Source organism: Sus scrofa, chromosome 17, assembly GCF_054392235.1.
Source record: "Sus scrofa isolate SSC_HxYL_T2T_F1_AM1 chromosome 17, Sscrofa_HxYL_maternal_Yorkshire_Landrace_v2.0, whole genome shotgun sequence".
NCBI classification, from domain to species: Eukaryota; Metazoa; Chordata; class Mammalia; order Artiodactyla; family Suidae; genus Sus; species Sus scrofa.
In genome coordinates, this window is record NC_139399.1 from 36297805 (window position 1) to 36324824 (window position 27020).

Genomic DNA, 27020 nt, shown 5'->3' on the forward strand with positions numbered 1-27020 from the left:
TTTAGTTTTCCTTTCCAAAGATTAGAAAGTTAAAAAACCTAGAATTTAGAGCATTCTTTAAACTGTAAGATACAAAACCCCAAGAAGCCCCAGCAACCTTGACCTGTGTAAAAAGTCCTTTAATGATAAATGATTTCTGTGCTATTAGATGTACCCCAAATGTGGTATAATGTGATAGACTTCTGAGCCATTCAGGCAGTTTTTCTGTTTGACATGTGGTCATGAAATAATTGATGTGGTTTTTAATCTATAAACTAGTTTGTTCTTTCTCTGCTGTTCCTGACAGACATATTGTTGGTTATGGCCGTGTCAGTGGTACTTAAGTAAAACAGGAGACTTTTTTTTTTTCTATTTGCGCTACTGATTGCTCACCTTACGTAGAGTTATATAGTTTCCTTTTAAGTCATATTTAAAATTAGGGCAGGAGACAGAGCTGACAACTCTTTATAATGCTACATAAAATAATTAGAAGTGTTTCTTTTTTACTGAAAAGTGTCATCTCTTAAAAGCTTTGACTATTGGCTCTATGTAAGAATCAATTAGGTAGCGTTTTGAGACATTTCTGTCTTGCCTTTTTCAATTTCCCCTTGATGTTCCATCAATTAAAAGGTAAAGACATGTCAGCAAAATCCCAAACTAGTTAATCCTTATTTTACACTAAACAGAACAACTCCTTATCACATGAGCTATGTTTGACCTTTCAGGGGCAGTCTCATGGGTTAGTTTCTGTGCCCAGAGCACTGGTCTCTGGGGACTGACCTGGGTACAGGAGTTGGATTCAGTAAATCACTGGGCGTGTGCTTTGTTTATAGCAGGTCCTTCTGCGAGTGCCCTAGTGCTTACCCTCGAGGTGCTGCCCATAAAGTGAAGTTCTTTCTGAGCCTGGGGTAGTGTGTGCTGAGTGCCAGTTACACAGGGAAGCCTGAGCTGCATGCAGAAAGGTTTGCATCCTCTGAACTGAGTACCCACGGCTTGGTTGAGAAGCCAGTATGTGAGCTGGCATGAAGGGTGGGTAGGAAGTCGGTCATTAGGGATATGATAGACGTTCTAGGATCAGGAGATATTGTGAGTGAAGGGGTAGAGGCAGGAAGCCAAAGGTGTAGTAGAAAGGCTACTGTTCTTGTAAGGAAGTGGGAGACAATGAGCTTGGAAAGTTTCCATCGTGGAGCTTAGTCCCAGGTTGGAGAATTGAGACTTTCTCCCGGCATCAGTGTGTGTGGGCGCGATGGGGCAGGTGAAGGAAGGCCTTGTCTTCGAGCAGCTACATCACAGGCGTAGGAAGGCGAGGCTGGCAGGGTCATTCGGGATGCGCTGGAGGAAGGAGCTTGAGGAACTGAGGAGCCAGGCCTCAGACGTGAGGAGTTAACCACATTACCCACGGGCCCAAGTCGGGGCGGCCATGGAGGTGGAAAATAGCAGTGAAGGGGAGACGTGGTCATCCCGAGTTGTAAAAAGCTTCTTTAAAAAGTGGTTGCGTGAATTGCAGCCAAAAGCAGCAACCTGGATGCTCTACTAAGAAAATTGATCAGGTTGCTTTTCAGTATAAAACTCCAGTTCAGTTTTGTAATAAGACATTCAGTGTTTTATGAATCTCATGCTGCTCTTTGGAGTCATGTGTTTCCTTAAGAGAAGTAATCATTGGTTTGTTCATCCCCCACAGGGCTTATTTCAAGTATTAGTTTACTTAGTAAACTTCTGTTGTTCTTGCTAATAAACACCAAAAAGGCAAAGTTCAGGCCCCCATTGGAATCGTCACGATTTTACTGTGATATAGTAATCCTTCCCCTTTATTATACATTGTCATTTCTATTTGGGGGGGAAATTCTCACTCTCTTGGTCTCTAGGCGTGTTCTTCTTCTTGCCCAGTTTTTTGTGTCAACAGTGACTAAAGCATATCCATAAAACACATCAAAACATATTTACCCAAGAGAGATGGAGATGGCATTTGTGAATGAGAACATAAATTATGGGGTGGTGGTTGTGAAGTTTCTTCGAACTGTTAGGCTGTGAAATGTACGTTCTACTAAAAGCAGATATTTCACAGGAAGATTATACTCTGCCAGGGCCAGAGGATGCGGAGGACCATAGAATTTCATCACAGAGTTTATATTCATCAATTCATTTCATCTTTTCAGAATCCTGAAGTAAATAGTTGTTATCCTCATTTTATAGGAAGACTCAGACAGGTTGGTTAACTTTTGCCCGAGATTGAAGTGCTAGAGGGAGCCCAGATTCAAAGGCAGACCATGTGGCTTCAGCATCTGGGTTATTAGCCATCTTGTTACCTGGCTTTCCAAGGTCGTGTGGGTGAAATGCACCTCAAAAGCTGGGAGAAATTTCTGGTCGGATGAAAACAGCCTGGCCAGGAGTTCCTGTCATGGCGCAGCAGAAATGAATCCAACTAGGAACCTTGAGGCTTCAGGTTCAATTCCTGGCCTCAGTCAGTGGGTTAAGGGTCTGGCGTTGCCATGAGCTGTGGTGTGGGTCGCAGATGTGGCTCAGATCCTGCATTGCTGTGGCTGTGGCGAAGGCTGGCAGCTGTAACTCTGGTTGGATCCCTCACCTGGGAACCAACATATGCCACGAGTGCAGCCCTAAAAAGTAAACAAACAAACAGACAAACAGCCTGGCCATATTGTGTGAAATATTTCAATTATTCATTTAAGTACTGCGTTTTCCCTTAATCTTGGGAAAGAGTGAAATGGTCTCCGTTGATACTGTAATATTCCAGCTCAATCAGGTGAGATATGACTTTGTACTGGTTGAATTTAGTAAGAAATTAGATGCATTTCAAATTCATTATTAGGGATTTTTAAGTTTTATTTTTTCCCCAAAAATCTGTGGTTTAGTAACACAGTTTGAGTTTAACTCATTCAGTTTTGAGGATTATGGCATAAGAGATGGGCACTAGAGTCCTTGTATTTGGGTTTTGAATCCTATAACTGAAAGCAAATTTTTAAACCCTTACTAAGTCTTGCTAAAGTGGGTATAATAAGTATGGGTGTTTCAAGGGTTAAAAACATAATGAATATGAGTCTACTTGACACTTGATAAGTGCTTGGCACTGTTCGCTGTTCCTTTTGCCACCCTCCCCACTGTCTCTGTCATCACCATCTTCCTTCTCCACTTGGGTGGCCATACTAGGGTGTCCTGGCTCGTTGCCACCTTCCTATGATGGTGGAGAGGCCTGCAGTGGGGACAGAGAAATGAGAAATGGGAAGTAAAGCCTGCCAAATGAGAAATGGGAAGTAAAGCTGTCGTGATGAATGATTTCAGAGTGATTACACTGCAGAATAACTTATAGAGCATGCCTTTGAACCCTAAATTTAATGGATCCATTTTAAAATTTAGGTAGTTCCAACCTCTATTGAATTTAATAACCAATAACATCTTGTGGCTTGGTTGTGAAATTTTGGTTGAGTTTATAATCTACCCTAGTGGCAAAATGAAAGAAGAGTTAAAAATCACATTGCTGGATGGAAATGCTGTAAAATCAGGTCATGATGATCATTGTACAACTATAAATGTAACAAAATTCATTGGGTAATTAAAAAAAAATCACGTTGTCATTGTGTCTTAGTTAACTTGGGCTGCCATACAAAATAGCACAAGACTGGAGGGCTCACAGTTCGGGAGACTGGATGTCCAAGACCTAGGTGCCTACTGGGGTGGTTTCTGGTAAGGGCTTTCTGTGGGTTGCAGGTGGCTGTCCTCTGTTTTTGCTGATGCTTTCCTTTGCTGTGTAGAAGCTTTTTAGTTTGTTGTAGTCCCACTTGTTTATTTTTGCCTTTGGTGTCAGGTGTGAAAAAAATCACTGCTAAGACTTACGTCAGGGAACTTGCCACGTATGTTTTCCTCTAGGAGTTTTATGGTTTCAGGTCTTACATTCAAATCTTTAATTCATTTTGAGTGAATTTTTGTGTGTGGTGTAAGATAATGGGAGAGTTTCATTCTTTTGCATGTGGCTGTCTAATTTTCCCAACATCATCTGTTGAAGAGACTGTCCTTTCTCCATTGTATATTCTTGGTTCCTTTGTTGTAAATTCACTGACTATATGTGTGGGCTTATTTTAGAGGTCTTTACTCTGTTCCATTGATCTATGTGACTGTTTTTATGCCAATACCATACTATTTTAATTACCATAGCTCTGTAATATGTTTCAGAATCAAAGCGCATACCAGCTTTGCTTTTTTTTTTTTTTTTCCCAAGATTGCTTTGGTTATTTGGATCTTTTGTGGTTCCAATCAAATTTTTAGATTTTTGTTTCTGTGAAAAATGCCATTGGAATTTTGATAGGGAGTACATTGAATCGGTAGATTGCTTTGGGTAGCATGGACATTGTAACAGTGTTCTTCCGATCCATAAGCACAGATTCCCATTTATTTGTGTCTTCTTCAATCTGTTTCAGTAATGCCTTGTAGTTTTCAATATACAGTCTTTCCTTGGTTATATTTATTCCTAGGGTTTTTTGTTTTGGTACAGTTGTGAATAGGATTGTTTTCTTAATTTTCTTTTCTGATATTTCATTATTAATATATAGAAAGAAACTCAACAGATTTTTGCACATTGATTTTGTATTCTTCACCTTTACTGAATTGGTTTATTAGTTCTAACAGTTTTTTGATTGAGTCTTTAAGGATTTTCTACATGTAGTGATGTTTTTACTTGTTCCTTTCCAATGTGGATGCCATTTATTTCTTTTTCTTGCCTAATTGTTCCCACCAGGACTTCCAATACAATGTTGAATAAAAATGGCAAGAGTGTGCACCCTTGTTTTGCTCCTGATCTTAAAGGAAAAGCTTTCAGCTTTTCACCATTGAGTATGATGTTAGCTGTGGGCTTGTCATACATGTCCTTTATTATGTTGAGGTATGTTCTCGCTATATTTGCTTTGTTGATTGTTTTTATCATGAATGGATGTTGAATTCTGTCAGATACTCTTTCTATGTCTGCTGAGATGATCATATGTTATGTACCCTTCATTTTCTTAATATAGTGGGTCATATTTACTTGTTTGTATGTTTTGAACCATCCTTGCATCCTTGGGGAAAAAAAAAAAAAGGATATTGGTGTGTAATTTTCTTTTCTTGTGGCCTCTTTGGTTTTGGTATCAGCGTAATGGCCACATAAAATGAATTTGAAAGAGTTTCCTCCTCTTCTGCTTTTTGGAAAAGTTTGAGAAGGATTGGTATGTGATGTTTTTTTGTTTTGTTTGTTTGGTTGGTTGGTTTTTTTGTTTTTTACGGCATGTGGAAGTTCCTAGGCTAGGGGTTCAGTCGGAGCTGCAACAGCAACACGGGATTTGAGCCACGTCTGTGACCTTCACCACAGCTCACAGCAACGCTGGATCCTTAACCACTGAGCAAGGCCAGGGATTGAACCCGTGTCCTCATGGATACTAGTTGGGTTCATTACTCTTGAGCCACGGACAGGAACTCCTGTATTTGAATGTTTGGTAGCCCTCTCATTCAGGACTTTTTTGTTGAGAGGTGTTGATTACTGGTTCTGTCTCATTACTAGTGATTGATCTTTTCCAGATTTTCTATTTCATCATGACTCAACCTTGGTAGGTTTTATGTTTCTAAGAATTTATCTGCTTATTCTAGGTTGTCCAGTTTGTTGGCATATAGTTGTCTATGGTAATCTGGATACTTCATATTTTTGTGGTATCAGTTGTAACACATCTCCTCTCCAGTATTTTTAAGAGACTGCTGATGGATGACTGTGACAAGAAAGGGGGAGAATGAACTGAAACCATGGGTTATAGATTTACCTCAAGCACTCAACTACATAAAGTAATAGGGAGGTATAGAAAAATGGATCATTATGTCAGATCCTTAAACACTGACACACGTGCCTTCCTTTGGCAGTAACGTCTGTCTCTCAAAAAACTTTCAATTCCTAATATTATTCCAGTGTCAACAATAATGTGAAACATGGCATTTTCTCTTCAGCTTTCCTGGCTTGGAAGCCATTTTAAGAAGACACATAATAATGTTCAGAATTTTAAGATTAAAGACCACCATATTTCCTGTTGCTAAGCAAACAAAATGACAGACTATTTAAAAAAAGAGAGAGAGAGGCACCTGTCTTGGTGCATGATCTCAGCAAGTGGGAAAGCTGCCAACTGACGGAAGCCCAGCTTATATTTTACTGGAGCCATATTTTATTTTGCAAACGTTGAGCCACTTCAAATGTCGCATTGCCTTATAGCAAGCAGCAGTTCATTTTTTGCAGGTTTCTGGTGCATTTTTTTGATGTGCAAGTTTAAATAATGCTGGTGGGAACATAAAACAGTGAAGCCTCTTTGGAAAACAGTTCCTCACAGTATTAGACATAGTTACTGTACGACCCCAAACTTCCATACTCAAGAGAGGTGAAAACATATGCCCACACAAAATCTTATACACAGATGTTCATAGCAGCAGTATTCTTAATAGCTGAAAAGTGGAAACAACTCAAATGTCCATCCTCTGACAGATGGATAGCTAAAACATGGTATATATCCATGCAATGGACTATTATTCAGCCATTAAACAGAATTAAATACTTACACCTGCTACAACATGGATAAACCCTGAAAGCCTTATGCACAGTGAAATAAGCCAATCAAAAGTACTGTTTATTAGAAAGCAAACTAGTGGTTACTAATCAGGGAAGGAAAGAGGGGAGGGACAGTATAGCCGTAGGTGGGGGAAAAGGTTATGATGTGTGTGAAACTTTTGAAAATTGTGAAGACTCTAGAATTTAATCTTTCATTTGATTTTTTTTTTAAATGCGTTGTTTGATTCCATTTGTATGAACTGTCCAGAGTAGGCAAATATTTAGAGACAGAAAGTAGGTCAGTGGTTGCCTAGGGCTGGGAGCTGATGGAGAATGGAGAGTGATTGCCAAAGAGAATGGGGCATGTTTTTAGGGTGATTAAAACATTCTAAAATTGATTGGGTGATGACTGCAAAACTCTATAAATATACTTTTAAAAACCCTGAATTGTGTATTTTAAGAGTATGAATTTTATGGTTGGTGAATTGGATCTCAATAAAACTAATTTTAACAGTTTAAATCAAGTTAAATTTATTAAATTGGAAAAAGGAAGCACAAGAACAGTGTTCATTTTCCTGGCATAATTCTATATACAAGCCCATTTTGGTTAATTTTTTTTCCTGTGTTTAGATTTTTCTTTACCTAGATATAAGCATACTGAGTATATAATGTTGGGTTTTTCCCTTTACCATGTCTGAGCATTTCCCTTGTCATGATGTAGTCTTCATTTGACTCATTTCTATGACTAGATAATTTTGCCCTGTTTTATAATCACATATGTTGCTTCCAACTTTTCTGATTATAAATAAGGCTACAAATGAACTTGTTTATCTGCATACAAACTTTTTTTTTCCCGTTAAGATTATTTCCTTACAGTGTTTCACATAAAATTATAGAACCAAAGGCAACAAGGATTATTTTCTAAGAGGATCTGCCTTGTTTATTCTGCTACCAGTAGTTCAGGAGCTTCTATTTCCCTTAACCTTTTTCCATAATTAGGGGTTTTTTCCTCCATTTATTTTATTTTATTTTTTTGTCTTTTTAGGGCCGCACCCATGGTATATGGAAGTTGCCAGGCTAGGGGTCGAATCTGACCTTCAGCTGCCAGCCTACACCACAGCTACATCAATGCCAGATCAAAGCCGCATCTGTGACCTCCACCGCCGCTCACAGCATCTCCAGATCCTTAACCCACTGAGCGAGGTCAGGGATCGAAATTGCCTCCTCATGGATACTAGTCGGGTTTGTTACTGCTGAGCCACAACAACGATTGCCATTTTATTTATTTTAAAAATATATTTGAGAAATATTATGTAAATTTAAGGTATACATGTTAATTTGATACATTATATTGTAATATGATTGCATTTTAGTGGTAATAAACACTACATAATTATCATTTTTTTTTTTGGTGGTTGGAATCGTTGGGTTCTAGTCTCTTAGCAAGTTTGATGATTATAATACAGTGCCGTACAATCTGTACTCATTATACTCATTAGCTCTCTAGGACTTATATACTACTCCTTAAAAGTTTGTACCCTTAAAGCCGTCCGTTCTGTCCCCCAACCCCCTATTTTTGTGTCATGGCACAGTGGAAATGAATCCGACTAGGAACCATGAGGTTGCCAGTTCAATCCCTGGCCTTGCTCAGTAGGTTAAGGATCTGGCATTGCTGTGGCTGTGGTGTAGGCCAGCAGCTGTAGCTCCGATTTGACCCCTAGCCTGGGAACCTTCATATGCCACGGCTACAGCCCTAAAAAACAAAAAATTAAAGTAAGGTAAAATGAAGTTTAAGTAAACTTTTTATTCTAGAATAATTTTAGATTTGCAAAAAAGTTGCCGATGTGTTACAAAGAGTTCCTTTGGATCCCTCAGCCACAGTTGTCAACATCTTACGTTATAGTGACACTTTTGTTAAATCTAAGACATCAACACATATATATTAGTATTAGCTAAACTTGAGACCTTATTCAGATTTTACCAGTTTTTCTGTTAATGTCCTTTTTATGTCCCAGGACCCTATCCAAGATTGAGTTTTACAATTTTAATTTTAAAAACTGAATATAATGGGTATAAAAGTGATATATTGCATTGTAAGAAGCCAAATTTTTAAATGATTACTTTTCATTGTTTTGTTTGATAGTGGGAAGATTGAGAGTTAATCTCTCTCTTAGTAAACTTACTTGGTCAGAAATATCACTTAAAAACTAGGAACACACTTCTTCCTGCCAAAAATACATAGCCTGAATGTCATCATGAGGAAACATTAAACTTTAAGAGACAGTCTACAGAGTAGTCAGTGTTCTTAACAGATGTCAAGGTCAAGAATAACAAAGGAAGACTGAGGATCTGTTCAGATTAGAGGAGACTCGAGAGACATGATTCTAGGCTCTATCCTAAACTGGGAGAGGCAGTATATAAGGGACATGACTGTGCCAGTTGAGTGGACGATAAATTGTATCAGTGTTAAATTTCCTGATTTTGGTCATTGAACTGTGTTCCTGGAAGAGAATGTCCCTGTGCTTAGCAAGTGCACACTGAAGTTTTTGTGGGGAGGGGGCAGGGTGTCGTCAAGTTACCCTCAAGGGCTTCAGGAAAAAAATGGTGTGTGCATATATATATATATATATATATATATATATATATATAGACATTCACATATGCACTATGTGAAGGGGAAAGAATGATAAATGAGGCAAACTATGAACAATTGTAAATCTAGGCGAATTTCTTGTATGATTCTTGGAGCTTTTGTGGAAGTTTTAAATTATATCAGAATAAAAAATTACTTCTTGTCACTTTGCTCTATAGCAGAACTTGGCACAACATTGTAAATCAGCTATACTTTAATAAAAAATTTAATTAAAAGAGTTACTTCTCGTCTCAAAAAAAAAAAAAAAAAAAAACACCTAGAGGAGTTCCCCTTTTGGCTCAGTGGTAACAAACCTGACTAGTAACTATGAGGTCTTGGGTTTGATCCCTGGCCTCACTCAGTGGGTTAAGGATCTGGTATGGCCCTGAAAAGAGAAAAACCAAGCAAACAAGCAAACAAAAAAAACCCTAGAAATATAACAGGGAAAACTTTGTTGTTGTTGTTGTTGTTATTGTTGTCTTTTTGCCATTTCTAGGGCTACTCCCATGGCACATGGAGGTTCCTAGTCTAGGGGTCTAATTGGAGCTGTAGCCGCCAACCTACGCCAGAGCCACAGCAACGTGGAATCTGAGACGCCTCTGCAACCTACACCGCAACTGACGGCAACACCGGATCCTTAACCCACTGAGCAAGGACAGGGATCGAACCTGCAACCTCATGGTTCCTAGTTGGATTCACTAACCCCTGAGCAACAACAGGAACCCCAGGAAAAACTTTTTAATGGGTCTCAGCAAATCCCCAAATGCACGTTGCTTCTTTTGGTCCTGATGGGAGATGATGCACTAGTCCATAGGCTGATTTTTATGCATAATTAAGGGCCACCTTTTCATAATTCCTTATTTATTATAGCCACCAATATGTAATGTTCTAATTAATTAGTATGTTGTTAGAGTTTGGAGTTCCCATCATGGCTCAGTGGTAATGAACCCTACTAATATCTGTGAGGATGGGCGTTCAATACCTGGCCTCACTCAGTGGTTTAAGGATCCGCTGAGTGAGGTCGAGGTCACAGATGTGGCTCAGATCTGACATTGCTATGGCTGTGGTGTAGGCCAGCAGCTACTTCTATTTGACCCCTAGCCTGGGAACTTCCATATGTCACAAGTGTGGCCCTAAAAAGATTTAAAAAAAATTTTTTTAATTAGTATTTTGCTGGAGTTTATGAGGACCAGAGTTGCATATTCTAAAAAGTTTGGAATGTTTGGTAGAATTGGCACTTAATGACTATTTGCTGTCACAGAGAATTGTGGCCTCTGTTTTCAGGAAGTACCCTTTGTTAACAGTGCCATCTTGAATTGGTCACTGTTTCACTCTCTGTGGTTCTGGAAGCATTTACTCTAAGTTTAACCATGGGTACATGCTATTTTTGTTGATCGTGCAGGTTGCTATTTAGATTTTGTTGTTTTTCCCCAGATCTTGGCATCTGGGGTTCTATGTCCAGTGAATGAGCCAGAGTCTTTTGCTTCTCTCAGTGGGTAGAGGAGTTGGAGAATACCTGGGTGAAAGGAGTGTCTCAGAGTTCCTGTTGTGGCTCAGTGGTTAACGAATCTGACTAGGAACCATGAGGTTGCCGGTTCAATCCCTGGCACTTTCTTTGCATGTGCCCCCGCCAGGTGGCTTTCTCATCTCTAAGACCTGCGGCCTCTTTGGCCTTTAGGAGACCAACACCCGGGTAGGTACTTAAGACTGTGGTGGTATTCCCTGTGCTGGGTTAGTAATTGTTCTGGTCTTGGTTCATTAATATCACCTAAGTGACTCTTGGAAAAGAAAAATCAAGCCTCAAACTCTTATGTCTCATCACCGATTGGCCTCAGTTTTCACTAAATGACCCCTGTTGTGAATATACTCTGAGTCCTCAGCCTTTGGCCAGCTAAAAGCACTCCACAAGCTTTTCTCTTGGAATGAACTACTTAAATAACTTTTTTTTTTCCTGAGGAAAAATAAAAAAGTAGTTATTAGTTTAGGGTAGTGGTAATAAATGATTTCTGCTTATTTTAAAATTTGTCTTTGTTGTTGATGATGGAAGTATTGTTACAAATACCATTCATACTAATGAATCAAAGTGCTAATATAATTTTGCTGTTTAAACCATGTGGTATAATGGAAAGTTTGTTTGTTTGTTTGTTTTTGGCCACCTTGCAGCATCTGGAGTTTCCTGGCCAGGGGTGAGATCCAAGTCACAGTTACAACCCAAGCCGAAGCTGCAGCTACACCAGATCCTTAACCTGCTGCTCCAGGCCAGGGATTGAACCTGCATCTCAACGCTCCGAAGATGCTGTTGATCCCATTGTGCCACAGCAGGAACTCCAGAAAGTTCTTAATAATGACATAGTGGCCTCTCTGGACTGCGAAATAGCAATATCCTATAAGGCGGTCCTGACCAAGTGATTTCAGTTCCAGGAGACTGTGCTGCTCACACATTGCAGAGAGACATACACTCAGGGATAATTATTGCAGCTGTTTGGAGGGGCAGATGATGGGAAGCAAACCAAGGAAGTCCATCAAAACAAGCCTGGTGAAATAATTTATGGAATATCTGTAGACTCGGATAATACTCAGCTCTTAAAATTATGATGTAGTCAACATATAAGAAGCTTGGAAATTATCTCTCCATCCTAACAAGTAAAAAGCTGATCAGACGGAAAAATAAGCAACTCTTCTTAGATCTGACAGAGAAGTGAGGTCACACAGCAGTCTGCTGCCCCTGAAAGTGAAGAGAGCAACAAGTGACCCCAGAGAACCATGGCTTCCCGGAGCAGAGCTGACGCCTCTGTGGGAAACAGAGCCAGGATGGGGAAGCTGGAGCTGTTCCTGAGAGATGAGAACTCCAGGGGCCCCCAGCTCTACCTGGTCCACACAGTGACTATCAGGGAGGGGAAGGGGAAGGAAGCATTCTCAGTGTGCCAGGATTCTGGTTATTGATGGGATCTGCCCTCAGGAGAAACTGTTTAGGGAGTCTGACTGACCTGAGGGAAGGAAATACCCACCTCCAGAAGGCACGGGCCTCCTATGTGGAGGCCAGGACGTATAACCAATTCCAGCCCCTTCTCGCCTTGAACCTAAAACTGCTGTAAAAAATGATGTCTTTTAAAAAGGCGGTTGAGTATAAATGCATGGATTTATTTCCAAAGAGTTGGAGCTTTGCTATTCTTTGGAGAATTGCTTTGGCTATTCCGGGTCCCATGTATTTTCAAATTTTAGTATTAGTTGGCTGATTTCTGCAGAAATGCCAGCTGGGATTTTGGTAGAGTTTGTATTGGTTATGTAAGTCAATTTGCAAGTATTGCCATCTCAACAATATTAAGTCTTTTTTTTTTTTTTTTTTTTCTTTTTAGGGCCGCACCCATGGCACATGGAAGTTCCCTGGCAAGGGGTCGAGTCAGAGTTACAGCTTCCAGCCTACGCCACAGCCACAGCAATGCAGGATACTTAACCCACTGAGTGAGGCCAGGGATAGAACCCTCATCCTTGTGGATCCTGATCAGAATCATTAACTACTGAGCCACAAAGGGAACTCCCAACAATATTGTCTTATGTTCCTTGAGCACAGAATGCTGAACTTGTTAGCTGTGATTGTTTTTGTGGAATCCTTTTTGTAAGATCGTGTCATCTGCAGATAGCTTTAGTTCTTCCTTTGCAGTATAGATGCCTTTCAGTTCTTATTCTTGCCTTATTGCCTGAGCTAGAATCTGTAGTACAGTGTTAAATAGAAGTGTTAAGAGCAGACATTCTTTCATTAATTCTGATCTGAAGGAAAGAAAGTTTTCAGTCTTTCACCATTGACTATGCTATTAGCATGGGTTTTTCATAGATGCACTTTATCAGGTTAGGGAATTCTGTTCCTAGTTCATTGAGTGTTTTTTTAATCATGAGCTCATGTTGTATTTATCTTATGTTTTTTCTGTGTTAATAGAGATAATAATTTGGGTTTTTATTTGTCCTTTATTAATATGGTAAATATCAACTTTCATATGTTCAACTAACTTTGCATTCCTGGGAAAAGTTCTTCTTGGTCATGGGATATAATCCTATGTATATTATGCTGAATTTGGCCTGCAGATGTTTTATTGAGAATTTTTTCATCTATATTCATCAGAAATATTGGTCTTTAGTTTTCTTGTGATGTCTTTGGTATCAGGGCTGGCGTCATAGAATGAAGTTGGGAAATATTTTTTTCCTTGCCTGTTTTTGAAAGAGCTTACAAAGAATTGGTGTTAATTCTTCTTTAAACATCTGGTAGAACTCACTGGCGAAACCTTCTAGTCCAGGGATTTTTTTCGTGGGAAGTTTTTGATTACTAATTCAGTTGTTCAACTTGTTATGGGCTTATTCAGAGTTTGTTTCTTCTTGGGTGAGTTTGGTAGTTGTGTCTTTCTAAGAATTTGTCCAGTTTGTCTAGGTGGTCTAATTTGTTGGCAAGCAGTTATTCATAATATTCCCTTATAATCTTTTTTATATCTCTAAAGGTTGTTAACACAGTACCAGTTTAATTTCGAGGTCAGTAATTTAAGTCTTCTGTTTTTCTTGGTCAGTCTAGCTACAGGTATGTCAATCTGTGGATCTTTTCAATGAATAAGCTTTTGGTTTTTTTTCTCCAGTTTTTCTACTCTCATTCATTTATTTCTGCTCTACCTTTTTTTTTTTTTTTTTTTGTCTTTTTAGGGCCACACCCACGGCATATAGAAATTCCCAGGGGTCTAATCAGAGCTGCAGCTGCCAGCCTATGCCACAGCCACAGCAACGCCAGATCTGAGCCACATCTGCGACCTACACCATAGTCCATAGCACCCCTGGATCCTCAACCCATTGAGCAAGGCCAGAGATCGAACCCATGTCTTCATGGATATTAGTTGGGTTTGTTACTGCTGAGTCACAAATGGAACTCTTCTTTCTTTCTTTCTTAATAAACTTTTACAGCTGTGAATTTCCTTCTAAAAACTCTTTCTCTTAGGCTTTAGTATGTTGTGTTTTCCTTTTCATTCATGTCAAATGTGTTCTAATTTCCCTTGTGATTTCTTCTTCGACTCATTAATTATTTGAGTTTTCTTATTTAATTTCTACATATTTGTGAATTTGCCAGATTTCCTTCTTTTATTGATTTCTAATTTCATTCCATTGTCATCAGAGAACAAATTTTTAATCCATTTAAATTTATTGAAACTTGATTTATAGTCTGACATATGGGTCTGTCTTGCAGAAGTTCCATGTACCGTTGGAAAGAATCTGTATCTGTGTATTCTACTGTTGGCAGGTGGAGTCTTCTTTATATGCCTTTTAGGTCTAGCTGGTTTTCAAGTCCTCTATTTCCTTAATGATCTTCTATCTAGTTGTTTTATCTGTTATTGGATGTAGAATATTGAAGTCTCCAACTATGGTTGAATTGTCTATTTCTCCCTTCAGGTCTCTGTTTTTAATTCAGATAGGACTTTATTGTTAGATATACGAGTACATTTATATTGTTATATCTTTTTTACAAATTAACCCTTTTATCATTGTAAAATGACCTGTGTCTAGTAACAGTTTTGAGTCTCAAAGTCTGTTGTGTCTGATTTTAGCATAGACACTCCAGCTTTCTTCTGGTTACTGTTTGCATAGTATATTTTTTTCCATGGGGCTCTGTTGATAGATCTTTTCCCTTCCCTGTGCTTTCAGTCTATTTGTGTCTTTGAATCTAAAATGAGTCTCACTAGGCACCATGTAGTTGGATCTTATTATTTTTTTTAATCCATTCTGCCAGTCTCTGGCTTTAATTGTAGTATTTAATCCATTTAAAATTAATGTAATTACTAAAAAGGTAGGATTTGCATCTGCCATTTTGCTCTTTATTTTCTATATATCTTTTTGTTCCTTTAATCCTCTGTACTGCCTATTTTGCATTAAATATATATTTTCTAGTGTACCATTTTAATTTCCTGTCATTGCTTTTTCTGTGGGTGCTCTGGTGTTATAATTAACATCTTAACTTATAACATCTAGTTTGGATTAATAGCAACTTAATTTCAATAGCATGTAAAAACTTCGCTCCTATGTAGCTCCATTCATTTTCTGCTCCTTTGTGATATTATTGTAATACAAGCTGTGTTTTTATATCTCACATACTGCTCATCAACATAGATTTATAATTATTGCTCAGTTGGAGTTCCCATTGTGGCTCAGTGATAACGAACCTGACGAGTATCCACAAGGACGCAGTTGGATCCCTGGCCCCACTTAGTGGGTTAAGGATCTGGCATTGCTGTGAGCTGTGGTATAGGTCAGCGTGGCTCAGACCTGGTGTGGCTGTGGCTGTGGCATAGGCTGGCAGCTGCAGCTCTGATTCAGCCCCTAGCCTTGGAACTTCCATATGCTGCTAAAAAGACAAAAAAAAAAAAAAAAAAAAAAAAAAAAGTATTGCTTGGTACAGTTGTCTTTTAATTCATAGAAGAAAAAAAGAGTTACACAAAAAAATACGTTTATGCTTTTGTGTTTACCAATAGGGTTAAATACATATTTAATAATGTAGTTACCCTTATGAGTGCTTTTTATTTTTTTAGAACTTTATTAATTTATTTTTCATACTTAGATCTATAGTCCATTTGGATTGATTTTTGTGTAACATGTGTGGGGGTTAAACTACATATAGAGTAGCATAACAAGCCAAAAGTACAGGAATTTATTTAGCTTCTTAACTTTGAAAGCCTAGGCTTAAAAACTACGGATCTTGATTTAAATCATCCTCAGCCTCAGAAAGATAGAGGGAACATCATTAGTGACAATTGTCCCAAGCAGAACATTTTTAAAAAGGATTGAGTAAAAGGTGCTTCCTCATAAGTTTAGAATATTTCAAACCTGTTTGCTCAAATCTTAGTTTGGAGTTTAATTGCTAAGAATTTGCTCTTTCCTCATCAAGAAGAGAAGAATAATGTATAATGAAGATTTATCATCCTGTGGGCTGAGACCTTTTTCTTCCTTTAATTGCAGTATAAAAAGTCCAGGTGAACCAATATTTCATTGTTATCTGCTGTGGAAGAGGAATATAATCATGGAAGTTTTGTTTTGTTTTCTTTTCTTTTTAGGACCATACATGTGGCATATGGAAGTTCCTGTCCTAGGGGTTGAATCAGAGCTGCAGCTGCAAGCCTACGCCACAGCTCACAGTAACGCTGTATCCTTAACCCACTGAGCAAGGCCAGGGATCGAACCCAAATCCTCATGAATACTAGTTGAGTTCATTACTGCTGAGCCACAACAGGAATTACCATGCAAGTTTAATGTAGGAGAAAGGAGAAATCAAACAACTTGGCTAGATGGTACCCTCTAGCTGTTAACATCAATGCCATCTCTTAACAGATGAGAAACCAGAGGCCCAAAGCTTGTCAGGGCTTGTCCATGGTCCTGGAGGGAACTAATGAGAGCACTCCATTAGGAATGGAGTCCAGGCCTGCAATTATCCTTCAGCACATTCATTTTCTTTGGTACATTCATCTAGAGTTTATTCCCAGATTAAAAAATAGCAAATTGCTGGCAGTAGGCAGCAAAATTTCATTCATGGGAAATCTCTGAGTGTTAATTACCCATTGCTGCAAAACCAACCTCCATATACTTATGATGTAAAAGAGCAAGAGTCATTTGTTATTGTTACTATTAGCTCTTACTGGGCTCAGCTACACGGTTCTCAGTGTGAAGTCTCTCATGAGGCAGATGGCAGCTAGGGGCCAGAGTCCTCTTAAAGTCTTCCTCACTCACATGTCTAGTGATGGATGCTGCTGTCCACTGAGACCTCAGCAGAACCTGTCTGCCAGTCAGAACACCTAAATTTGCTTTTCCATGGAATTTTCTAGGAAGAAAATTTCCTAGGAAGTCTAGGCTTCCTCACCAGATGGGGTCTGAGTTTGATCTTAGATGCGATCCCTTCCAAGGTAATCTCCCAACCAGGTGTTAGTGCCTCGAAAGTCATTGCAAAGTAGTGGTACAGGAGGTGTCCCAACGGTGTCTACAACGATCTAGCCCACTGCTGTCCCTTCATGGTTCACCAGCTGAAACTGTATGTCTCAAATGGGATTCTGACCCAGCCAAAAGTCAGACTGGGACTTGAACCATAAGCTGGGACTCAAACCCACTGTCTTTTAGTTGAAATCACACACCCAGTCTCAGGATTTAGTGAAGCACAGCTTCTTTATGTCTTGGCACAGGAGAAATTCAGTGAGAGACAAAGTGATAGATAAGAAGTGTATTTCTTTAGAGAGATGAACATTCCATAGACAGAGTGAGGTCCATCTCAAAAGGCTTGAGAGTAGCGTGCTATTTATTTCTTAATGTGGACTTGAGTTACTATGTAGTGTCCTTTCATTTTAGCCTGAAGGACTCCTGTGGTATGGTAGTGAGAAATTCTGTTTTTGTACAGTGAGGAACACTTTAATTTCTCCCTTTTTTCCCCCATACACTTAAAATTGGGGTTTTATTATAATAGTACACATTTTGGGGGTATTTTTCTTTTTTTGTTTTTGTTTTTTAGGTTTTAAAATTTTTTATTATAGTTCATTTTAAATGTTCTGTCACTTTCTTCTGTACAGTATAGTGACCCAGTCATACATATACACACACTCTTCTTCTCACATTACCTTCCATCATGTTCTATTACAAGTGATTGTCTATAGCTCCCTGTGCTATATAGCAGGACCTCATTGCTTATCTCCTTCATTTTTGGAGGAAAGTTTTGGTGATATAGAATTCATGATTAACAGTCATTTTCTTTCAGCACTTTGATTATGTTATCTTACTGCCTGCTGGCCTCCATAGTTAATTTTAGCTGCACCTATGGCATGCGAAAGTTCCCAGGTCAGGGGATCGAGGCTGTGCCACAGCAGTGACAATGCCAGATCCTTAACCCACTGCTCCACCAGGGAACTCCCTCAATGGTTTCTGATAAGTCTCCTGTTAATCTTATTGAGGATCTCTTTTATGTGAGAAGTCACTTCTCTACTTTGCTTTTAAGATTTTCTCTTTTGGCTTTCAATAGTTTATGATATGTCAAGGTGATGATCTCCTTGAATTTATTACACTTGGACTTGGTTGAACTTGTTGGATGTGTAAATTAATGTTTTTCATCATACTTGGGAAGTTTTCACTATTCTTTCATCAAAATTCTTTCTGTACCTTTCTTTTTCTTCTCCTTCTGAGACTCAATATGCATATATTGGTATGCATGGTAGTGTACCCAAGTCTGTGAAGTTCTTCTTGCTTTTTCCTTCCTTTTCCTTAATCTGGATAATCTCAATTGACCTACATTTAAATATGTTGTTTATTTTCTTTGCCTATTCATATCTGCTGATGAGTCCTTCTAGTGAAATTTTCATTCTGGTGATTGCACTTTTCTACTGTAAAATTTCTATTTGGTTCTCTTTTTAAAACAATTTCTACCTCTTTATTGATCATCTCTATTTGGAAACTGTTCTTATAATTTTATTTAGTCTTTAGATGTGATTTCCCTTCATTTTTGAACATATTTAAAATAGATAATTTAAAGCCTTTGTCGGGAGTTCCCGTCGTGGCACAGTGGTTAATGAATCCGACTAAGAACCTTGAGGTTGTGGGTTCGATCCCTGCCCTTGCTCACTGGGTTAACGATCCGGCGTTGCTGTGAGCTGTGGTGTAGGTTGCAGACACGGCTCGGATTCCGCGTTGCTGTGGCTCTGGTGCAGGCCATTGGCTACAGCTCCGATTTGACCCCTAGCCTGGGAACTTCCATATGCCACGGGAGCGGCCCAAGAAACGGCAAAAAGACAAAAAAAAAAAAAAAAAGCCTTTGTCTAGTAAGTAGAACATATAGGCTTCCTCAGGGATAGTGTCTGTTGACAACTTTCTTTCCTCATGTGTATGAATCATACCTTCTTATTTCTCTTAATGTCTCATAATATTTTGTTCTCATTTGGACATTTTTAATAGGAAAATGAACATCAGATTTACCCCTCTTTCAGAGTTTATTATTTTTGTTTGTTTAGTACTTTCTGAATTACACAAATTCTCTATTCTTTGTCATGTGTGGTCACTGAAGTTTCTGTTCACTTAGCTTAGTGACAAGCTAATAATTACTCAGAACTTTCTTTAAATGCCTGCAACCTGTAAGTTTCACAGTCTTTGCCAAGGGGCCTAGGTTGTGTGTTGGGGCACACCTTCAACACCCGTCCAGGAGGTTTCAACTCCACTTTAGCTTTCATGTCAGTGCTTGCACAGAGCTACAAGTTAAGCCTAAGGTGAGAGCTTAAGCCCTTCTCAGGACCCTTCTTGAATGTGTCCACAGCCTAGATTTCCAGGAATATGTTGGACCTTTTCAAAGCCCTCTGTGGACAGCTCATTCACTGCCCTTTCCTTTTAAGCTATTTTAGTAAGCCTCTTGTTTGCCCAAATATTATCCATTGCCTTAGGCAGCCTCCATGTTAAACAATGGCCTTTGATTATTTTTGACAAATAGCCTCAGGCAAAAGGCTGTTTGTGTTGTGTCAGATTTAGGTGAGATCAAATAAAGATAGTCTTGTGAGGGTGGTCTTCTAGGGAACCACTGGACAGGTCATATAGTGACAGTTGTCTGGGAATGGGGCTTTGAAGTAGTTCCAGTCCTTTTCTATTTCTGTCAGTATCTGTAAGGCTGCTATTTTACAGGCTGTGATTACAGGCTGCTGATTTTCAAGGTTACCACAGACTCGAGGAGGGGAACCTGGGAATAGGGCAAGTTAAAATAACCATAAATTGTTGTTCTTACCAAGATTCAGTTGCTTTTCTTGAATAAATGCTCCTCAGATTGCTGCAAGCTTTTGGTTAACTTCCACAGTTTTGAAGAGTTATTCTAAAGATATTTTCTAGTGTTGTTGGTGCATTTACAGAGTAGAGAATTTTGAGAAGTCCTTGTTCCACCATTTCCCTGACACCGCTTTTCATTTGTTTTTAGCTTCAAAGTTGTTTGTTTTATCTTTGGAAATAAAAGAGACAGTGTGTTTGATAAGAAGCAAGATCTCAATTCTGTTTTGGCTATGTGAATACCGTTTTCTCAACATTTTAGCCTCAGTTTTTCTGTCTGCAGAGAAGGGGTACAAATCATCTCCTCCTCAGCTCTGTAGTGCTCTGTGGACTAAATGCTGATATGTATGTGGAGATGCTTTGGTCCTTTGGGAAGAAGAGCACTTAGCTTCTTCAAGGCTTCATTATTGTTTTTCCATTTCTGCTTCCCATTGTATGTCCTTGATCAAGCCACTGAACCAATTGCTTCTGTTTTTCTTCATCCCTTGTCCCCCAACTCTCTTTTTTTAAGAAAAAGGCAATGCTCATTCTCCCCATAAACAAGCCAGTAAATTTAAATTACTTTTCATGTCTTTAAAATTACTTTAAGTTGTTCAGGAAAAACTGCTGTTATTTGCTCTTTAATAGGAAATTATATTATTTTGCATATATGCAGTATATTTTAATGCAACCCTGAGTATGTGATTATCAAAGTTTTTTTAATATTACACACAATTCTAGAAATAGAGGTTTTAACCCCCCAATAGTCGTTTATATGCCCTCTCCTTTTTTATTGAGCTATCTCTCTAGCTTCATCAAATTCAAGCCTCTCTGTAGAAAGTGGTTAGAACTCAAAAGTTTATTTTTTTTAATTGTGGTAAAATATACATGAATTAAAATTGATTGTTTTAGCCATGTTTAAGTATACAGTTCAGTGGCATTGAGTACATTCACATAGTTGTGCAATGCAAAGTATGTTTTTGAAAAATATAGATTCCATAGTTTCTGGACAATATTTGCTTTGTGAACCAGCGTCATTATTACAATGAAATATTGGGGACTGTATTGTTTCTTGGTCATTTTGTAGGAAGCCATGATTTTTATAAAACAGGGTATGTGTTGATTTCATTAGTCATGCTTCCTTGCCTCATTTCATTTCTGAAAACAACCTAAATAACGTAATTGTTCATACACAATATACTTAACTCACATGTCTTTTGGTGCTGCAGCTTGTAATGCCAGCAAAAATTAACTTGGGGACAGCTGTGTCAAGAGGATTGTATCAACCAGCAACAATCTTTATGGGCCGCCAAATGTCAGCCGTCTCAAGCATGGGGGATTTCAGTGCAGAGCAGAAATCTCCCCAGCCCACAAAGAACTTTTCAATTCCTGACCCACATTCACACCGACAGACAGCCCAGCGCAGTGATGTGACAGACAGCAATGTAGTACAAACTAATGGTGACACGCAGTGCTTAAATAAGTCTGACAAAACAGATGGAAAGACATCTCTTCAGATTGGTGAGAAAATGCCCGTCACAGCCAGCGCCTTGTCTGAGGAGGAACAGACTCATTGCTCCAAGATAGGAAGCGGTGCCTGTCTTGGCAAGAGTCATTTATCTGAAGGCAGAAGGTCCCCTGGGCTCTATTCCCCGTTACAGGCGAGATTAAGCCCAAAGAACAGAACCACTGATTTAAAGTGCGACGGTTCCAGCAGATTGGAGGGAACAGAGGCAGAAATTCTGACACGGAAACATATTGAAGTTGAGGAAGAAAGAGCCAGACCGCTAGTCCCCTTGCTATCAGCCTCAGAATCCTGTGCATCTGAAAATAAGTGTTCTCAAGAGAAGCATGACGCTCAGGAAGCTTTCTCAGGTGAGGTGAGAGGTGAGATTGTTTGCTGATTTTTGTTGGTATTTAGTTTTTCTGGGTAGTGGTGGTCTACCTAAGACTGAAAAATACTAATTATATCTCTGTTAAAAAAACAAAGTAGTCACTTTACCAACAGTTCTTAAGTATGTACTTGGAAATATTTTTGCAAGCAAATTCTCTGCTTTTGTAACCCACTACGATATTTAGAAATATTTTAATGGGTTTTAAAATGCTATAATTAGTTGTGGCTTGTTTCTCTGTGTTTGAAATGGACGAGTAATCATGCTCTGTGAGGTAGATGCCTTGCCTCACTTCTCCCTGAAGTTAGTGCTCAGCAGTCTGTTCATATCCCCTGTTACAGACCATCCTCTGCACGGGGACCCTGGGTCACAGCAGCCCTTCAGGAAATTGCAGGAAGAGCAGGAGGAGCATTCGGGCAGCAGCAGTGACCTCACAGTTTCTATAAGCGAAGATGATCTGATTTTAGAGACTCTAGAACCACAGTCAAATCCAGCTGATATGATGGAGGAAGAAGATGGAATAGAGGCCTTAAACCTAATCCACTCTGAGCAAGAAAGAGACGCCCTATCCGCTAAAAAACAGAATTGTATTGTGCAAACCGTAAGCTCTCTGGATTCAAAAAAGGAGTCCTCCACTAACTTGCCAGCAAGAGAGTAAGCCATTCAGTTTTGTTTTTTTTTATTTTGTTTTGTTTTTTACCGTTCTGTTTTTAATTATAGACATTTTTAGAGACTGTTCCATTGGGAGTTATTATTGAACATGAATGGATAAGTTCCTTAAGTCTCATAAATAGCCTTTTAGATAAGGATGAATTTTTTTCTTTTTTTAATGAAATAGCTTTAAGCATGAATATCACCAAAGTCATGGTGATTGGCATTTTGTAATTATACCTAAACAATCCCTAGTTAATTCATGAGTCACTCCCCCTACCCCTTACCTGTCATCCTTTCAGAGAATCAGTCATTTTAAAGTTGTGGTAACACAGGTGACAAACACTTAAACTTACTAGGAATTCAGCTTTAGAGACTAAGAACTTCATATCTAATTAATTTGCTTAATCCTTATATCTGTTGCCATAGTGTCATTTTTATCATAAATATGAGTTAATAAGTCTAAGTGTGTATCTAAGCCAGATTTCCTTTTCTGAATGTAAAAATGAGGACATTGGAGTCTTTAAGTTTAAATAGAAATGTCAGTGTTACAAATTTTGAGCACTTATATCTAAATCATCAAATCTCATACATGATCTTTTACTGTTGATTGGAGGTACTCAGTGGAATTGTAGAAAACGTGGAAACTGTTGAGAACCACCAATTCTGCAACAAAAGTACACAGATAGAATCAAATCTCTTAGAGGTACAAGGAACCTGGTAAACAACCCAAAGTAGTAACACATAGGCCACTGGGGCAGACCCTCCCTGCAGCCTCCCAACCCCACCCCACACCCAGACTGGTGCTAATCCATGATGCTGTCACTCTTTCTCCAACAGTCCCGGCAACAGTGAAAAGCCAAGTGGGTGTTCTTGTACTCGAGGGTGTAGGTACTCTTTAAAGTACCATTGTCCATTTTAATACATTGCCTCTTTCCACTCATTATCTACTTACGGTGAAAATTGACTCCAAACTGATGTTCAAGGAATGTTGATTAGAGGATCCAGGTCCAAAGTGCTTGCCTGTGAATGGAAGAACCAACATAATTCCTGTCCCTGGGAAATTTGCTTTGTTGCAGAGGTGAGCCAGATGGATTTTTCTAGTAATAGTACTCCTCTTTCATCAGAGGGATTATATACTACATCATTGGAAACTTTATTACTGGAAAGAGAATGTTTCTATTTTAGGTTTGTATCTATAGGCTTCTTTTTAGAGCAGTTCATTGGACAGGTGAGTACTTTGGTAGGCTAACTGGAGGACTGGTGTACTTACCAAGGATTTAGTCCTTTTCTGAAGTGAAAAATGTGTGTGCTTAGAATTAAGAATATTCACTATCTCCTATTCCCTATATGAATGGTTTCCCCCCACAACCCCTGTGCCTGGTAAACTCTACTTTCTGTCTCTCTGAATTTGTCTACTCTAATGCTCATTATACAATATTTGACCTTTTGTTTCTGGCTAATTTCAGTTGGCATAACATTTTTAAGGTTCATCCATGTCATAGTGTGTATCAGAACTTCATGTCTTTTTATGGCTGAATCATAGTCCAGTGTATGGATAAACCATACTTTGTTTATCCTCTCATCTCTTGATGGGACACTGAGATTGCTTCCACCTTAAAGGTCAAGTGATGTTGAGAAACTTCATGCATGACCTGCTCCCATGGATACGCCAGATGCTCAGAACCAGCATATGCGCTAACCCTCCATTCCATGCTGTAATTACAGACTGTAATTAACTCTTCTCCCAAGAACGCTTACTAGAATGAAGCTGAACAAATGAAATATTAAAAAGGAGGACCTTCAATCTTTTATACTCTTAAGGAGTAAATAGTTTGCTACAAATGTTGGTATGTAGCTCAATGACTTAAAAACACTAGACTTTATTACTTGTTGTGTGACAGGTGCTTGGCCCAGTGTCAGTTGGAGCCACAGGGATAACTTGGCCACTTGTCCCTCTTTCTGGGAGAATAGTCTAGCCTCAGTCACCTGGTAGAGGTAGCAAGGTTTCCTAGACAGCAAGAGGGTAAGCCCAGTGCACAGATGCTTTTTAAGTGTCTGCTTGTGGCATGTTTGCCATTGTCTCATTGGCTAAGAAAAATGCACAGGCCCAACCCAGAGACACATGAAGTGAGCAGCATCGTTGCATTGCAGAGGGTGTGTTCTTGGGGATGAGAAGTTTATGCAACTCACTACAGTACTTTGGGGCAAATTCAAATAAAGCTAAGCCCAATGTGAGTCCAAAGGATCAAGAAAGGTTTTTATATAGGTGTCAGTGCAGCATCTTGAAGGCTATACAGACTTTGACTAAGGAGAAGGGCACGGGTGGGTTGGGTCTAAAGGAAGAGTGAAGCTAGGACTGCAGGTACAGAGAACACAAGGGAGGGGCAGGGCCAGGCTGAAGGCTTATCCAGGAGGTGTTGTAGGAGTAGAGGTTTGGAATGTTGCCTGGGATATGATTAAGAAAGGCCTTGAGTATCCAGTTAATTTACTTAGAGTTCATCTGTATGTTCTGCAGAACTGGTGAAGTCCTTTTTGAGAGAAGTGTCGTATAGTGAATAACTTGATTTAGAAGAGTTCATCTGGCATCATTAGTTTGATCAGGATGACTCACCCTGCCCCCTGGTGTACATCTGTATAATCTCCTGCCTGAGTGTGGGAGGGATTGTGAGGGTGATGGAGTCCCTCCCATGGTTAGGCTGTTACATGGCTGAGATGAAGAATTTTGCAGATAAAATGGAAGTCCCAAATCAGTTGATTTTAAGCTAATCAAAAGGACTTATCCAGAGTGGCCCTGACATAAACGGATCAGACTTTAGAAAGACCTGGGTTCAGAGATTCAAGGAGCTGAGATATTCCTGTTTACCTTGAAAAAGTAAACTGCTGTCTTGTGGAGGCCGCGTGGCAGGAAATGGTGTGTGCATCTGGCAGCTGAGGGCCTCAGTCCTTCAGTCGTAAGGAACTGAACTCTGCCAAATACCAGTGGACCCAGAAGCGGACCTGAGTCTTAGATGAGGTTGCATCCCCAGCCAGTACCTTGATGTCAGCCTAGTGACACCCTGAACAGAGAATCCCACTTAACCAGACCCCTGATCCCTGGAAACTGTGAGATAAATTTGTGGTCACCTGTTATGCAGCAGTAGAAAATTAATACAACAGAAGAATTGGAATCAAGTATTATAACCTTGCAAGGACTGTATGGGTAGAAATCACTACAGGTAGTGACACCAGACAGGCCAAATCAGATATGTGTTTGGGGGCTAGTGTGGGAACACATGATGATAGGGAGCGGAGGGGTGGCATGGAGTGAGCAGCCCAGCAGCCAAGGTAACCTGTGCTTTCCCTTCCCTGTACCCTCACCATCTGAGCAGGTGCATTTCACACAGGGCCAGGTGTAGGTGAGCAGGGATGGAGTGGGGTAGACTGGTGGGGACCCAGAAAAGTGGGTGTGCACATTCAGAGTAAGCAACAAGCAGTTTCTCATGCAGACATTATTTCTCTGGTTCTTCCTCTAGTGAGTGAAGCAGTGAATTGAGAATTTTTTTGTTTTGCTCTTTGTATACAAATGTATAATGTCGTATGTCCATCCACCTTTGCAGTATTATACATAGCTGCAGTATCATTGTGCCTTATTAATTTCAATAAGTTGTATTTTCATTTTCATTCAATTCAAGATATTTAAAAATTTAAGACTCCTTTGACCCATGTGTTACCTAGAAATATGTTGTTTAATCTCCAGTCATTTTTAGATTTCCTGTTATCTTTCTGTTATCAATCTCATTGTGATCTGAGAGCATATTTTCTATGACTTTCATTCTTTTAACTTTGTTGAGGTGTGTTTTATGGCTCAGAATGTGGTTTGTCTTGGCAAATGTTCCATGGGAGCTTAAGAAGAATGTTTATTTTGCTATTGTTGCATGAAGTATCCTATAAATGTCAGTTAGATCCTGGTAGTTAATGGTGCTCTCCACTTCACCCAGATCCTTGCTGACTGTTTACCTACTGGATATATCAGTTATGATAGAGGTGTGTTGAAGTAATAGTGAATTTATCCATTTGTCCTTGCAGGCCTGTCAGTTTTTGCCTGTGTATTTTGATGCTCTGTCATTGCATACATACACATAAAGGATATTTATGGTATTCCTAGATATGCTCTTTGGGGTGTTTATCCCACTTCGTGTTCTCAGAGCTTCCTGGATCTGTGGTTTGGTGTCTGTCATTAACTTTGGAAAATTCTCGGCCGTTATTACTTCAGATATTCCTTCTGCTTCTTTCTCTCTTTCCTCTTCTAGTATTCCCATTACTTTTTTTTTTCTTTCCCCACTGTACAGCAAGGGGATCAAGTTATGTACATTACATTTTTTTTTCCCCACCCTTTGTCCTGTTGCAACATGAGTATCTAGGCATAGTTCTCAATACTGCTCAGCAGGATCTCCTTGTAAATCTATTCCAAGTTGTGTCCGATAACCCCAAGCTCCCAATCCCTCCCACTCCCTCCCTCTCCTATCAGGCAGCCACAAGTCTATTT

The 27020-nt window shown here is 39.3% G+C and overlaps 1 protein-coding gene across 25 annotated transcripts in view; it reads left to right on the forward strand.

Moving 5' to 3' along the window:
* Window positions 1–27020, forward strand: part of KIZ (kizuna centrosomal protein) — a 107312-nt gene that overhangs the window by 18220 nt on the left and 62072 nt on the right. For 13 of the 25 annotated variants that reach the window (XR_014832922.1, XR_014832924.1, XR_014832923.1 and 10 more), the window contains 2 exons: window positions 21179–21824; window positions 22183–22495. Coding sequence is in view for 16 of the 25 variants with exons in the window: in XM_085004618.1 (XP_084860744.1) it covers window positions 21179–21824; window positions 22183–22495 (959 nt within the window). In the remaining 9 variants the exon portion in view is untranslated. Of the gene's footprint in view, window positions 1–21178; window positions 21837–22182; window positions 23574–27020 lie in introns of all 25 variants that reach the window. The other 12 variants (XM_085004605.1, XM_085004613.1, XM_085004610.1 and 9 more) reach the window with 3 other exon arrangements.